The sequence below is a fragment of the Chelonia mydas genome, chromosome 28 (assembly GCF_015237465.2).
Source record: "Chelonia mydas isolate rCheMyd1 chromosome 28, rCheMyd1.pri.v2, whole genome shotgun sequence".
NCBI classification, from domain to species: Eukaryota; Metazoa; Chordata; order Testudines; family Cheloniidae; genus Chelonia; species Chelonia mydas.
In genome coordinates, this window is record NC_051268.2 from 1256030 (window position 1) to 1271340 (window position 15311).

The window sequence follows — 15311 nt, forward strand, 5'->3', positions numbered from 1 at the left end:
GAGGCGAGAGCGGGGCTGGGAGCCAGGACGCCTGGGTTCGCTCCCCGGCTCCGGGAGGGGAGTGGGGGCTGGTGGGTTAGAGCAGGGGGGGGCTGGGAGCCAGGACGCCTGGGTTCTCTCCCCGGCTCCGGGAGGGGAGTGGGGGCTGGTGGGTTACAGCAGGGGGGGCTGGGAGCCAGGACTCCTGGGTTCTCTCCCCGGCTCCGGGAGGGGAGTGGGGGCTGGTGGGTTAGAGCAAGGGGGGCTGGGAGCCAGGACGCCTGGGTTCCCTCCCCTGGCTCTGGGAGGGGAGAAGGGTCTAGCGGGTTAGAGCAGGAGGGGCTGGGAGCCAGGACGCCTGGGTTCTCTCCCCGGTTCCGGGAGGGGAGTGGGGGCTGGTGGGTTAGAGCAGGGGGGGCTGGGAGCCAGGACGCCTGGGTTCTCTCCCCGGCTCCGGGAGGGGAGTGGGGGCTGGTGGGTTAGAGCAGGGGGGGCTGGGAGCCAGGACGCCTGGGTTCTCTCCCCGGCTCTGGGAGGGGAGTGGGGGCTGGTGGGTTAGAGCAGGGGGGGCTGGGAGCCAGGACGCCTGGGTTCTCTCCCCGGCTCTGGGAGGGGAGTGGGGGCTGGTGGGTTAGAGCAGGGGGGGCTGGGAGCCAGGACGCCTGGGTTCTCTCCCCGGCTCGGGAGGGGAGTGGGGGCTGGTGGGTTAGAGCAGGGGGGCTGGGAGCCAGGACTCCTGGGTTCTCTCCCCGGCTCCGGGAGGGGAGTGGGGGCTGGTGGGTTAGAGCAAGGGGGCTGGGAGCCAGGACGCCTGGGTTCTCTCCCCGGCTCCGGGAGGGGAGTGGGGGCTGGTGGGTTAGAGCGGGGGGGCTGGGAGCCAGGACTCCTGGGTTCTCTCCCCGGCTCCGGGAGGGGAGTGGGGGCTGGTGGGTTAGAGCAGGGGGGGCTGGGAGCCAGGACGCCTGGGTTCTCTCCCCGGCTCTGGGAGGGGAGTGGGGGCTGGTGGGTTAGAGCAGGGGGGGCTGGGAGCCAGGACGCCTGGGTTCTCTCCCCGGCTCGGGAGGGGAGTGGGGGCTGGTGGGTTAGAGCAGGGGGGGCTGGGAGCCAGGACTCCTGGGTTCTCTCCCCGGTTCCGGGAGGGGAGTGGGGGCTGGTGGGTTAGAGCAGGAGGGGCTGGGAGCCAGGACGCCTGGGTTCTCTCCCCGGCTCCGGGAGGAGAGTGGGGGCTGGTGGGTTAGAGCGGGGGGGCTGGGGGCCAGGACTCCTGGGTTCTCTCCCCGGCTCCGGGAGGGGAGTGGGGGGCTGGTGGGTTAGAGCAAGGGGGGCTGGGAGCCAGGACGCCTGGGTTCTCTCCCCGGCTCTGGGAGGGGAGTGGGGGCTGGTGGGTTAGAGCAGGGGGGGCTGGGAGCCAGGACGCCTGGGTTCTCTCCCCGGTTCCGGGAGGGGAGTGGGGGCTGGTGGGTTAGAGCAGGGGGGGCTGGGAGCCAGGACTCCTGGGTTCTCTCCCCAGTTCCGGGAGGGGAGTGGGGGCTGGTGGGTTAGAGCAGGAGGGGCTGGGAGCCAGGACGCCTGGGTTCTCTCCCCGGCTCCGGGAGGAGAGTGGGGGCTGGTGGGTTAGAGCGGGGGGAGCTGGGAGCCAGGACTCCTGGGTTCTCTCCCCGGCTCCGGGAGGGGAGTGGGGGCTGGTGGGTTAGAGCAAGGGAGCTGGGAGCCAGGACGCCTGGGTTCTCTCCCCGGCTCTGGGAGGGGAGTGGGGGCTGGTGGGTTAGAGCAGGGGGGGCTGGGAGCCAGGACGCCTGGGTTCTCTCCCCGGTTCCGGGAGGGGAGTGGGGGCTGGTGGGTTAGAGCAGGGGGGGCTGGGAGCCAGGACTCCTGGGTTCTCTCCCCGGCTCTAGGAGGGGAGTGGGGGCTGGTGGGTTAGAGCAGGGGGGCTGGGAGCCAGGACTCCTGGGTTCTCTCCCCGGCTCTGGGAGGGAGTGGGGGCTGGTGGGTTAGAGCAGGGGGAGCTGGGAGCCAGGACTCCTGGGTTCTCTCCCCGGCTCTGGGAGGGGAGTGGGGGCTGGTGGGTTAGAGCAAGGGGGGCTGGGAGCCAGGACTCCTGGGTTCTCTCCCCGGCTCTGGGAGGGGAGTGGGGGCTGGTGGGTTAGAGCAAGGGGGAGCTGGGAGCCAGGACTCCTGGGTTCTCTCCCCGGCTCCGGGAGGGGAGTGGGGGCTGGTGGGTTAGAGCAGGGGGGGCTGGGAGCCAGGACGCCTGGGTTCTCTCCCCGGTTCCGGGAGGGGAGTGGGGGCTGGTGGGTTAGAGCAGGGGGGAGCTGGGAGCCAGGACGCCTGGGTTCTCTCCCCAGCTCCGGGAGGAGAGTGGGGGCTGGTGGGTTAGAGCGGGGGGGCTGGGGGCCAGGACTGTCTCTCCCTGTGTGTTTGTGCATCACGCGGCCCCATGCTGCTTTCAGAGCCTGACAATTTCAGTGGTTTGATGAGTGTGTGTGTGTGTGTGTGTGTGTGTGTGTGTGTGTGTGAGATCCCCGCTTAGGCGGCCAGTGGAAGCCCTGGAATTAGACTCATCCCCCCCCACACACACACACACACACTCCCACAGAGCCTAACCTTCGCCCCTGTTCCCCGGGATAACCTCCCCCCCGCCCCCCTCCCGCCCCGAGTTATTTCGGTCCAGGCAAATTAGCGCCGCTGGTCAGGGCGAGACTGTCCCGGCGTCCCCGGGCGCTGCTCTGACCTGCTCCCCACGAAGCCGGGCAGGACTCGGGGGGAGTCTCCTCTCTGGGAGCAGCCTGTCGGCAGGACACACAGCTCCCCCGGCTCCACCTTCCTGGCTCTGACCCTGGAGCCTCCAACCTCCCCTGCCCCTCCGTGCGCTTCCCACAGCGAGTCCGCCCAGGCGGGGTCCTGGGGGGGCCAGAGGGTCCTGCCCCCTAACTCCGCAGTCAGACGGGACTCTCAGCCAGCCAGTAACATAGAAGGTTTATTAGACGACAGGAACATGGTCTAACACAGAGCTTGTAGGTGCAGAGAACAGGACCCCTCAGCCGGGTCCATTTTGGGGGGCCGGGAGCCAGACAACCACGTCTGCCCTTCACTCCATGTCCCAGCCAGCCCCGAACTGAAACTCTCTCCAGCCCCCTCCTCCTCTGGGCTTTGTCCCTTTCCCGGGCCAGGGGGTCACCGGATTCCTTTGTTCTCCAGCCCTTTAGCTCTCACCTTGCAGGGGGGAAGGGCCCAGGCAATCAGTGGCCAGGAAACAGGGTGTCGGCCATTCTCTGTGTCCAGACCCCTGCACACACCTGCCCTCTAGGGCTCTGCAATGATCACACCCCCTTACCCCACCCCCTAGATACTTAAGAACTGCCTAGGGGAAACTGAGGCTCCCCCACACTATTCAGAGGAAACATTAAGAACAGTCCCGCTTCGTCACAGCGATTCCCTGGAAGGAGGCTCAGGGGGAGTTGGGGCTCATGGGCCAGGGGTCAGGCAGGGTCACCGTCAGCGCCAGCCTGGGGGGGAATCAGGCCTCCCCCGTCCATCCCCCTCCAGCCGTCCCCAGCCATGCCCCCCACAGCCCTCCGTCCCTCCATCCACCCGGACCCCTGCATCTCTCCTTCCATCCCTACACACCCCTCCATCCACCCCCACACTCCCTCCATCCACCCCTCCATCCTTCCACCCCACACACTCCTCCATCCCTCCCTCCATCCCCACACACTCCCTCCACCCTTCAATCCCTCCCTTCATCCCCCCACACCCCTCCATCCCCACATTCCCTCCCTCCATCCTTCCATCCATCCCCCCACACACCCCTCCATCCCTCCCTCCATTTCTACACACTCCCTCCATCCCTCCATCCATCCCCCCACACCCCTCCATCCCCCCACACCCCTCAATCCCTCCCTCCATCCTTCCACACTTCCTCCATCCCTCCATCCATCCCTCCACACCCCTCCATCCAACCCTCCTCCATCCCTCCATACTCCCTCCCTCTCTCCAACCCCCCACACCCCTCCATCGCTCCCTCCATCCCTACACACCCCTCCACCCACCCCCCACACTCCCTCTATCCACCCCTCCATCCCTCCACCCCACACACCCCTCCATCCCTCCCTCCATCCCCACATTCCCTCCCTCCATCCCTCCCTCCATCTCTACACACTCCCTCCATCCCTCCATCCATTCCCCCACACCCCTCCATCCACCCCTCCATCCACCCCCCACACTTCCTCCATCTCCCCATCCCCCCACACTCCCTCCATCCACCCCCCATCCCTCCCCATACACACACCCCTCCCTCTCCTCACACACCCTTGCTCCCCTCCCTCCATACCCTGCCCACACCCCTCTACGGGGCTTTGCGAGGGACCAGCCCCTCTCGCCCCGGGTGTGTCCTGTGCCCTGCGCCGCTGGTGTCCAGGGGGCGACTCCCTGCTCTGCAGGGGTGAGCTGACCCGCCCCGTTCCGCTCCCCGCCAGGGGGCCATTGTGGAGAAGCGGATCCTGGCCAAGGTACACAGCCGGTTCATCGTCACGCTGGCCTACGCCTTCCAGACCAAGCTGGACCTGTGTCTGGTCATGACCCTCATGAACGGCGGAGACCTCAGGTGAGGGGGCTGGGCGTGGGGGGCGGCCCCTCTGTGCCCCACCCTGCGTGGGGGCTGTAACATAGAAAATCCCCTCCTGGGTTTCCCCCCCACACCTCTCCATCCATCGGTCTATCCCCACACACACCCATCATGTCCCCCTTCTTCTCAATAAGCCCTAGCAGGACTACATCTCCCATGATGCACCATGGCTAGGTGTTCCCATGGTGCACTGCTTCCCCTCGCTGTGAGGGGAGCATGTGGTGCATCAAGGGAGTTGTGGGTCAATCACATTATGTCCCTGTTCTCCTCTATGCGCCAGGTTCCCCAGCCAGACTACATCTCCCATGATGCACTGCCAGTCCCCAGCCCAGGCTGTGATGCATCATGGGAGACGTAGTCCAACAGTGGCGCCTCGGCCATAGAAGAAGAGGGGATAAGAGGCATCTAAACTACCGCTCCCATGAGCCACCATCTTCAAAATATTTGTTGTTGTTTTGGGGGGGGGCTTTCGGTCCTTCGGACAAAAAACAGCTGCAGAAGCCCCATGCCCCCCGTCTCCCACCCCGTGCCCGGGTACCACGCCCCCGTTACAGCCCCTGGCCCCAGGCCCCGCATCTCTGGGCCCCCTGGGGGGTGCGGACTCTGACTCTCGGGGCGCAGGGTCCCCTGCCCGGGTTACACGCCCCCCCCCCAATCCCTGGGATCCGCGCCCCTGTGTCGTCGCCCCCTCCGCCATCCCCGCACACCACATTTCCTCTGTCACCTCCCCCCGCCCCGGACCCCCCAACTCCCCCAGGTACCACATCTACAACGTGGACGAGAAGAACCCGGGGTTCCCGGAGCCCCGGGCGGTTTTCTACACGGCCCAGATCATCTGCGGCCTGGAGCATCTGCACCAAAACCGCATCATCTACCGGGACCTCAAGCCGGAGAACGTGCTACTGGATGACGCGGGTGAGGGGCGCGGCCGGAGGGGGCGGGGGTCCAGGGGGCAGCCTGCTGGGAGGGGCTACAGGCCCGGGGGCAGTGGCGGGGAGGGGGGGGCGCTTGGTGAGGGGAAAGGCGGAGGTGAAGGGCTGCGACCAGGCCCACCGAGGGGGTCCGTGTGGGGGAGGGTCTCTTGGGGCAGGGGGGCGGGGGCCTGTCCAAGCCCGACTCACGCTGGCTCCCCTCTCCCCAGGGCACGTCCGGCTCTCGGACCTGGGGCTGGCGGTGGAGCTGCTGGAGGGAAAGGACAAGACCAAGGGATACGCGGGGACCCCAGGTGAGCATGGGGGGGGCACAGCTCCCCAAAGGGGGGGCACCCCTCATGGGTCCCTCTGCCCCCATCACCTTGGGGGGCTCCCTCTGGTCCCCCTCTCCAGGGTCCCCCATCCCAGATCCCCCCTCGTCCCCCAGCCCCCATCCCAGCCCCCTCTCCTCCCTTCCCATCCCCCACCCTTCCAGCCCTGCCCCCCCCACCTCTCACCGCCTCCAGCCCAGCCCCCCTCCTAGCCCCCTCTCCTCCCATCCCCTACCCCTCCAGCCCTGGCCCCAGCCTCCAGCCCCCTCCCATCCCCCACACCAAATCCCCCCTCGCCTCCCAGCCCCCTTCCCCCTAACCCAGCCCCCTCTCCTCCCTTCCCATCCTCCCATCTCCAGCCCACCCCCATCCTCTCCATCCCATCCCATCCCATCTCCCATCCCATCCCCCACTCCTCCAGCCAGCCCCCATCCTCCCCATCCCAGCCCCTATCCCATCCCCCACCCCTGCCCGCCATATCCAGACCCCCCCCAGACCCCGCCATATCCAGACCCCCTCACTGGGGTCCCCCATCCCAGATCCCCCCTTGCCTTCCGGCCCCCATCCCCCCAACCCAGTCCCCTCTCCTTCTTTCCCATCCCCCACCCCTCCAGCCCTGCCCCCCATATCCAGACCTCCCCCAGACCCCTCGCTGGGGTCCCCCATCCCAGATCCACTTTTGCCTCCCAGCCCTCAGTCCCCCAACCCAGCCCCCTCTCCTCCCTTCCCATCCCCCATCCCTCCAGCCCTGTCCCACCCCCCGGCCCCCTCACTGGGGTCCTCCATCCCAGAACCCCCCTTGCCTCTCAGCCCCCCAATCCAGCCCCCTCTCCTCCCTTCCCATCCCCCACCCCTCCAGCCCTGCCCCCCATCTCCAGCCCCCCTCCAGCCCCCTCGCTGGGGTTCCCCATCCCAGTACCCCACCTCGCCTCCCGGCCCCCATCCCCCCAACCCAGCCCCCTCTCCTCCCTTCCCATCCCCCATCCCTTCAACCCTGTCCTGCCCTCCAGCCCCCCTCCAGCCCCCTCGCTGGGGTCCCCCTTCCCTGATCCCTCCTCACCTCCCAGCCCCCCAACCCTGCCCCCTTTCCTCCCTTCCCATCCCCCACCCCTCCAGCCCTGCCCCCCATCTCCAACCCCCCCCCAGCCCTCTCGCTGGGGTTCCCCATCCCAGATCCCCCCTCGGCCCCCAGCCCCCCCCAACCCAGCCCCCTCTCCTCCCTTCCCATCCCCCACCCCTCCAGCCCTGCCCTCCATCTCCAGCCCCCCTCCAGCCCCCTCGCTGGGGTCCCCCTTCCCTGATCCCTCCTCACCTCCCAGCCCCCCAACCCTGCCCCCTCTCCTCCCTTCCCATCCCCCACCCCTCCAGCCCTGCCCCCTATCTCCAACCCCCTCCCGGCCCTCTCGCTGGGGTTCCCCAGATCCCCCCTTGGCCCCCAGCCCCCCCCAACCCAGCCCCCTCTCCTCCCTTCCCATCCCCCACCCCTCCAGCCCTGCCCCCCATCTCCAGCCCCCCTCCAGCCCCCGCGCTGGGGTCCCCCATCCCAGTACCCCCCCTCGCCTCCCGGCCCCCTCTCCTCCCTTCCCATCCCCCACCCCTCCAACCCCCCCCCCCGGCCCTCTCGCTGGGGTTCCACATCCCAGATCCCCCCTCGGCCCCCAGCCCCCATCCCCCCAACCCAGCCCCCTCTCCTCCTTTCCCATTCCCCACCCCTCCATGCCGGGGCCCCTCACCCCCTTTGCTCTGTCCCCCCCAGGCTTCATGGCCCCGGAGCTGCTGAGGAACGAGGAATACGACTGGAGCGTGGATTACTTCACCCTGGGGGTGACGCTCTACGAGATGATCGAAGCCAAGGGCCCCTTTCGCTGCCGGGGGGAGAAGGTAAATGGGGACACCCCCCCCGCCCGCCCCCGCCATGGGGACCCCAGGCCCCTCCCTGAGCCATGGCCGAGAGGGGGGGTAACGAGGCTGGTTCTGGCGGGACCCAACTGCGAGTGCCAAGCCAGGACAAATTGCTTCAAACCGGGCAGTTACAGCCCCAGGCCGGGGTCTCTGGGCACCCCAAGGCAGAGCAAACCCGCCAGACAGGGAGGTTTTATCCCCACCCCGGGCTAACCACAAGGCACACAAGCAATTCCCTTCAGCCCCCCCCGGTTTCCCCGTATCCCCCCCAGGGCCACTGGGTATGGGGACGACCGGTTCTGAAAAGCAAGACCCCGGTAAAAGAACAAAAGGTTCCCTCGATCCCAAAGGACCAAGCCCCGGACCCAGGTCAAGAGACAGATCAGATCTTACCCCCAAATCACGCTGTGGCCAACCCTTTCGACGCTGAAAAAACTAGCCTCCCCCCCCGGACACACAAGAGCGGAGGGAAAGGACTTCGAAGGGCCCCTGCACGGCCTCAGTCCGTTTGCAAATCGGGCCCCGTCGGCTCAGGATTAAACGAAGACTGTGGGCCGGCTGGCCAGCTCCGAAAGCCGTTTCTCCTCCCTCGGTGTTCACGCCTCGACCGCCTCCCCGGTCGAACGCAGCTCGCTAGCCCTCGCCCGAGTCCCGCTCGCCTGCCGAGACCCGCCTCTGGGAACGTCCACTTCGTGCATCTGACGAAGTGGGTGTTCGCCCGCGGAAGCTCACGAGCCAGGAGGCCGGTGAGTCTGTTCGCCGGCACAGGGGCCCTTTGCCGCGTCCACAGATCCCGGCGGCCGCGGCGTTGGGGCCCCATCGAAACGCCGCCCGCGGCTGCCCCCTCTGATGCTTCGACTCCGAGAAGATCCGGGTCGGAGGGGACCTCAGGACGTGTCTAGTCCAACCCCCCTGCTCAAAGCAGGACCAACCCCAACTAAATCGTCCCAGCCAGGGGTCAAGCCGGGCCTTGAAAACCTCTAAGGAAGGTGTCACGGCGTCCCCGGGCGATGCTCTGGACCTGCTCCCGACGAAGCCAGGCAGGACTCGGGGGGAGTCTCCTCTCTGGGAGCAGCCTGTCTGCAGGACACACAGCTCCCCCGGCTTCCACCTTCCTGGGTCTGACCTGGGAGCATTCAGCCTCCTCTGCCCCTCTGTGCGCTTCCCACAGCGAGTCCGCTCATGCGGGGTCCTGGGGGGGCCAGAGGGTCCTGCCCCCCAACTCCGCAGTCAGACGGGACTCTCAGCCAGCCAGTAACACAGAAGGTTTATTAGATGACAGGAACATGGTCTAACACAGACCTTGTAGGTGCAGAGAACAGGACCCCTCAGCTGGGTCCATTTTGGGCGGCAATGAGCCAGACAACCAAGTCTGCACTTCACTCCATGTCCCAGCCAGCCCCAAACTGAAACTCCCCCCAGCCCCCCTCCTCTGGGCTTTGTCCCTTTCCCGGGCCAGGAGGTCACCGGATTCCTTTGTTCTCCAACCCTTTAGCTCTCACCTGGCAGGGGGGAAGGGCCCAGGCCAGCAGTGGCCAGGAAACAGGGTGTCGGCCATTGTCTGTGTCCAGACCCCTGCACACACCTGCCCTCTAGGGCTCTGCAAGGATCACACACCCTTATCCCACCACCTAGATACTTAAGAACTGCAGAGGGGAAACTGAGGCACCCCCACACTATTCAGAGGAAACATTAAGAACAGTCCCGCTTCCTCACAGAAGGCGATTCCACCACCTCCCTGGGGAACCCATTCCAGTGCTTCACCCCCCTTCTAGTGAAATAGTGTTTACTAATATCCAACCTAGACCTCCCCCACGGCAACGTGAGACCATTGCTCCTTGTTCTGTCATCTGCCACCGCTGAGACCAGCCGAGCTCCATCCTCTTTGGGACCCCCCTTCAGGTAGTTGAAAGCAGCTATCAAATCCCCCCTCATTCTTCTCTTCTGCAGACTAAACAATCCCAGTTCCCTCAGCCTCTCCTCATAAGTCATGTGCTCCAGACCCCTGATCATTTTTGTTGCCCTCCGCTGGACTCTTTCCAATTTTTCCACATCCTTCTTGTCGTGTGGGGCCGAAACCTGGACACAGTACTCCAGATGAGGCCTCACCAGTGTCGAATAGAGGGGAACGATCACGTCCCTCGATCTGCTGGCAATGCCCCTACGTATACATCCCAAAATGCCATTGGTCTTCTTGGCAACAAGGGTACACTGCTGACTCATCTCCAGCTTCTCGTCCACTGTCACCCCTAGGTCCTTTTCCGCAGAACTGCTGCCGAGCCATTCGGTCCCCAGCCTGTAGCGGTGCATTGGATTCTTCCATCCTAAGTGCAGGACTCTGCACTTGTCCTTGTTGAACCTCATCCGATTTCTTTTGGCCCAATCCTCCAATTTGTCTAGGGCCCTCTGTATCCTATCCCTGCCCTCCGGCGTATCTACCTCTCTTCCAAAGGTTTATTCATAAAAGGAAAAGAGAGAGATGAGAGCTAGAGCTGGTTACATGGAATCAGTTCCATAGAGCAATGGCCAAGTTCTTGGTTCCGGCTTGTAGCAGGGAGGGAAGAAGCTGCAGGTTCAAATCCCGGCGCTGGAGAACATCCCCAGCTGGGATGGGGCTTTCAGGCCTCGGTTCGGAGCTCCGGTTTGTAGCCAAGTCCCTCCAGAGGCAGGAGGATTGAAGACGGGATGGAGGAGCTGCAGCCGGTTTTCATACTCTCTTGCCGTGTGGTCTTTCTTTCTTCGTCCCAAGGACAAGCTGCCCAGCCCGCAGCCTGGAAAACCCTCAGCGTTCGGTCCACAGGCAGGTCCCTGCACACCTTGCCGGGTCGCCAGGCATGTCTGCCTTCTCTCAGTGGGTCAGTCGTGTCGCTCACGGCCCTCCGTGGGGCTGGGCAGGGCCGGCCCCAGCTCGTCGGGGGCGTCCCCCAGAAGCGGAGCACAGGTCGGAAGCGCGGACGGCCCAGAGCCGGGACTCACAACTCCAACGACAAAAATGACACCCACGTCCGGACAGCTTAATCCCAGCCAGCCAGCCCTGGCCTCGTCTGAGACACCTCATCTGATCCCCCCTTATACACGATTTGGTCCCGCTACGGGACCTTGGTTGCAACAGTGATCTATACGGTCCCAGCCCCCAAATCATCCCTCCGGACAAGGCCCAAGGGGTATCCCTGACCCATCCCTCTCAGCCCCCCCCAACCCAGCACCAAGGGGTCCCCCAACCCATGGGGGTGGGGGAGGGAGGATTGGGGGCTAGAAGGGGAGTGGGGTTGGAAGGAGGAGGGGGCTGGGAGTAGGGGGGCTCTGATGGGGGAGCTGAAGGGGGAGGAGAGGGGGGTTGGAAGGGGGAGGGGGCTGGGAGTAGGGGGGCTGGAGGGGGGAGGAAAGGGAGGTTGGAAGGGGAGGGGGCTGGGAGTGAAGGGGGGCTCTGTTTGGGGGCGTTTGGATGGGGGAGGAGAGGGGGGGAGGGGGCTGGGAGTGAAGGGGCTCTGATCTGGGGGCTGGAGGGGGAGGAGGGGGGTCATAAGGGGAGGGGGCTGGAAGTGGAGGGGGAGGAGAGGGGGTTGGAAGGGGGAAGGGGCTCTGGTCTGGGGGCTGGGGGGTCGGAGAGGGGGGTCAGGAGGGGAGGAGGCTGGGTGGAGAGGGGGGCTCTGATCGGGGGGCTGGGGAGGGAGGAGACGGGGGTCGGAAGGGGGTCTGGGATCCTCAGGCCTCCCCCCATACAAGAGGGGTGACACCAGCCAGGCCGGTGTAGCGCGGGGAGGGGGGCCCTCGGGGGCCCCCGCCCCCCCACCCACTGGCCCCCCCGCCCCCCCGCGCAGGTGGAGAACAAGGAGGTGACCCGGCGCATCCTGCACGACCCGGTGAAATACTCGGACAAGTTCAGCCCCGCCTGCCGGGCCGCCTGCGAGGGGCTCCTGGCCAAGGACCCCGCCGGCCGCCTGGGCTTCCGGGACCACCAGTGCGACCAGCTCAAGGCCCAGCCCCTCTTCCAGAAGGTCAACTGGGGCCGGCTGGAGGCAGGTAACACGCTCCCCCCCCCCTCGCCCCAGGGTGAGCCCCCCCAGGCTGAGGGGGTCCCACCGACCCCCAGGAGGAGGGGTCCCCCCCAGCTCCTCCGTCGCCGAGACGAGGGGTCCCCCTCGAGCTGCCCCATCCTCCAGGGCTGAGAGGTTCTCCCCCCAGAGCCCCCCACCGACCTGGGACGGGGAGTCCCCCCAACCCGTCCCCAGTGCTGAAGGGGCCCCCCAGGCCCCACCGATCCCACTGTATCCCCCACCCCCCAGACGAGGCATCCACAGAGCCTCCCCCCCCCAAGCCCATCCCCTCCCGAGCTACCCCACACCCCGGGATTATGGCTGCGTGTGTCAGCGTTGCTCTGTATGGGGGGGGGCGCTGGGGGGGGCTGTGTGTGGTTGTCAGGTTTGTGGTTGCGGGCGTGAGGCAGGGATTGGGGGCGGTGGGGGCGCTGTGCATTGGGGGGGTCGTGGATCGGAGTTGGTGAGTGGGAGGCTTGCGGCAGGGATTGGGGGGGTGCAGGTCAGGAGCTGCGGGGGGGGGCTGGCGGGTCGCGGTTGCAGGGAGGTTGTGTGTGCGTGTGATGGTTGTGGCGGGGAGGTGGGGGGGGGCGTCCACGGGGCGTGGCTGTGAGGAGTGGGGGGGTCGTGGCTGCAGTGGGGTTGTGCGGGCGGGGGTTGCCGTGGGGCTGTGCGGGCGGGGGTTGCTGTGGGGTGGTGGTTGCGGGGGTTGCGGTGGGGAGCTGGGCAGGGCTTGCTGTGGGGTGGTGGTTGTGGGGGTTGCCGTGGGGTTGTGCGGGAGGAGGTCACGGGGGGGTTGTGTGGGCGGGGGTTGCCGTGGGGTTGCGGTGGGGTTGAGCGGGCGGGGGTTGCGGTGGGGTGGTGGTTGTGGGGGTTGCAGTGCGGTTGTGCGGATGGGTTGTGCGGGCGGGGGTCGCGGTGGGGTGATGGTTGCGGTGCGGTTGTGCGGGCGGGGGTTGTGGGGGGGGTTGCCGTGGGGTTGTGCGGGCGGGGGTTGTGGGGGGGTTGCGGTGCGGTTGTGCGGGCGGGGGTCGCGGGGGGGTTGTGCGGGCGGGGGTTGCCGTAGGGTTGTGCAGGCGGGGGTTGCTGTGGGGTTATGCAGGCGGGGGTCGCGGGGGGGGTTGTGCGGGCGGGGGTTGCCGCGGGGCCACGGGGGGGGCCGCGGGGCCGGCTGGTGCGCGGCCGGTCGCGCCCTGCGTCGTGGCTGTCGCCCCCCCCCCCGCCCGGTGTCCATGTGCCCCCCCTGCCCCCCCAGGTCTGGCGGAGCCGCCCTTCGTGCCCGACCCCCGGACGGTCTACGCCAAGGACATCGGCGAGGTGGGCGCCTTCTCCACGGTGAGGGGGGTGGCCCTGGACGAGCAGGACCGGGCCTTCTACGAGGACTTCTCCTCCGGCAACATCCCCATCCCCTGGCAGGAGGAGATGGTGGAGACCGGCGTCTTCGGGGAGCTGAACGTGTGGGGGGCCAAGGGCACCGTCCCCAGGGACCTGGACCCCAGCGTGTCCGCCGACAGCGTCAGCAGCAAATCGGGGACGTGCCTCCTGCTGTGAAGGGGGGCCGGGGTGGGAACACGCCTCCCCCCTCCTTGTGTCAAGACCCCCTCCCCCAGACACTCGGCTTGGCCCCGCTCCCCGCCTTCTGGGGACTTGGTGACCCCTACAGCCGCGGTCTCGCAGCAACGCGAGATGAGGCGAGAACCCAGGAATCCTGGCTCCCAGCTCTCCCCCCCCCAGCTCTAATCACTAGCCTCCACTCCCCTCCCAGATCCAGGGAGAGAACCCAGGAGTCCTGGCTCCCAGCTCCCACATCGCCTGCTCTAATCACTAGTCTCCACTCCCCTCCCAGATCTAGGGAGAGAAACCAGGAGTCTTGGCTCCCAGCTCTCCCCCCTCCCCGCCCGGCTCTAATCACTAGCCTCCACTCCCCTCCCAGATCCAGGGAGGGAACCCAGGAGTCCTGGCTCCCAGCTCTCCGCCCCCCCCAGCTCTAATCACTATCCTCCACTCCCCTCCCAGATCCAGGGAGAGAACCCAGGAGTCCTGGCTCCCAGCTCTCCGCCCCCACCCCCGCTCTAATCACTAGCCTCCACTCCCCTCCCAGATCCAGGGAGAGAACCCAGGAGTCCTAGCTCCCAGCTTTCCCCCCTCCCCGCCCCACTCTAATCACTAGCCTCCACTCCCCTCCCAGATCCAGGGAGAGAACCCAGGAGTCCTGGCTCCCAACCCCCCTTCCCCTAACGGAGCTGGGTGAGGGAGTGGGGTCTGGGGGATTAGAGCATGGGGGTTGTGGGGAGCTGGGAGCCAGGACTCCTGGGTCCTATCCCTGGCTCTTGTGTTTATAGCAGGGGCAGGTGGGAGTCCGGACTCCTGGGTTCCATTCCTGGGGTGGGGAGTTTGAGCGTGGGACTTCGGGGCAAAATGATCATCGTTGCTAATAACCAGCGTAACATTTCAATAGCACTTTACCCCCATTGAGTAACTCCCCTTCCCATCCCCCACCGTCCATCAGGGAGGGGATTGGAACCCAGGCGTCCTGGCCTGTCACCTCTAGGCCAGTACGTCCTGTCTCTGGACCGGAGGGGTGGGGGTGGTGTAGATTCGAAGTCCCTTCTGTCATTACCTAGAGTCGGGCACCGGGGTCCGGCCCGTGACCCAGCTCCGGGGTGATCCGCCGTTCGGGAGCTCCGGACCCCCTTGTCGTGAGCCGCTTAGTAGCCAATTTTGTATATAATAATAAATTGGGTTATGGTCACTGCGTAGCTGGCACGGCCTGTGTCTGTTTGCCAGCCCCGAGCATCCCTGGGGGTTGGGGGGCTCCAGCGTTGTGGGTTGTGGCCGAGCGTAGACACAGGGAACACACCCAGCAGGGTTTCAATCTCACACAAATGGCCGTCACAGTGGTACAGTCTCCTAAGACACAGGCACACCCCCTACAGTCGCTCACAGACGCACATTCACAGCCGGACAGACAATCTCTTAGTCACACACCCAGCTACAGTCATTCAGAGATACAACCGCAGCCACACAATCTGTCAGTCTTGCTCTCCCTTTCTCTCTCACACACACACATACAGAGACACGCACACCAGTTGTAGGTGTTCAGTCACAGCCGTGCACAAATCTACAGTCATTTTGTCATAAGCTACACACACTCACACACACACACACACACCAGTTGTAGGTGTTCAGTCACAGCCGTGCACAAGTCTACAGTCATTTTGTCATAAGCTACACACACTCACACACACACATACACCAGTTCTAGGTGTACAGTCACAGTCGCACACAACTCTACAGTCATTTTGTCATAAGCTACACACACACACACCAGTTGTAGGTGTTCAGTCACAGTCGCACACACCTCTACAGTCATTTTGTCATAAGCTACACACACACACACCAGTTGTAGGTGTACAGTCACAGTGGCACACAAATCTACAGTCATTTTGTCATAAGCTACACACACTCACACACACACACACACACACACACACACACACACACCGGTTGTAGGTGTACAGTCACA

At 65.8% G+C, this 15311-nt stretch overlaps 1 protein-coding gene across 1 annotated transcript in view; it reads left to right on the forward strand.

Annotated features, from left to right (window-relative positions):
- The window catches only part of GRK1 (G protein-coupled receptor kinase 1), a 14476-nt gene extending 943 nt beyond the window's left edge, over positions 1-13533 (forward strand). Inside the window, exons 2-7 of the mRNA XM_037887278.2 lie at positions 4455-4582; positions 5361-5518; positions 5745-5828; positions 7603-7727; positions 11570-11771; positions 13041-13533. Coding sequence (XP_037743206.1) covers positions 4455-4582; positions 5361-5518; positions 5745-5828; positions 7603-7727; positions 11570-11771; positions 13041-13336 — 993 coding nt within the window. The 3' untranslated portion in view covers positions 13337-13533. The remainder of the gene's footprint in view (positions 1-4454; positions 4583-5360; positions 5519-5744; positions 5829-7602; positions 7728-11569; positions 11772-13040) is intronic.
- Positions 13534-15311: the final 1778 nt, after the last annotated feature.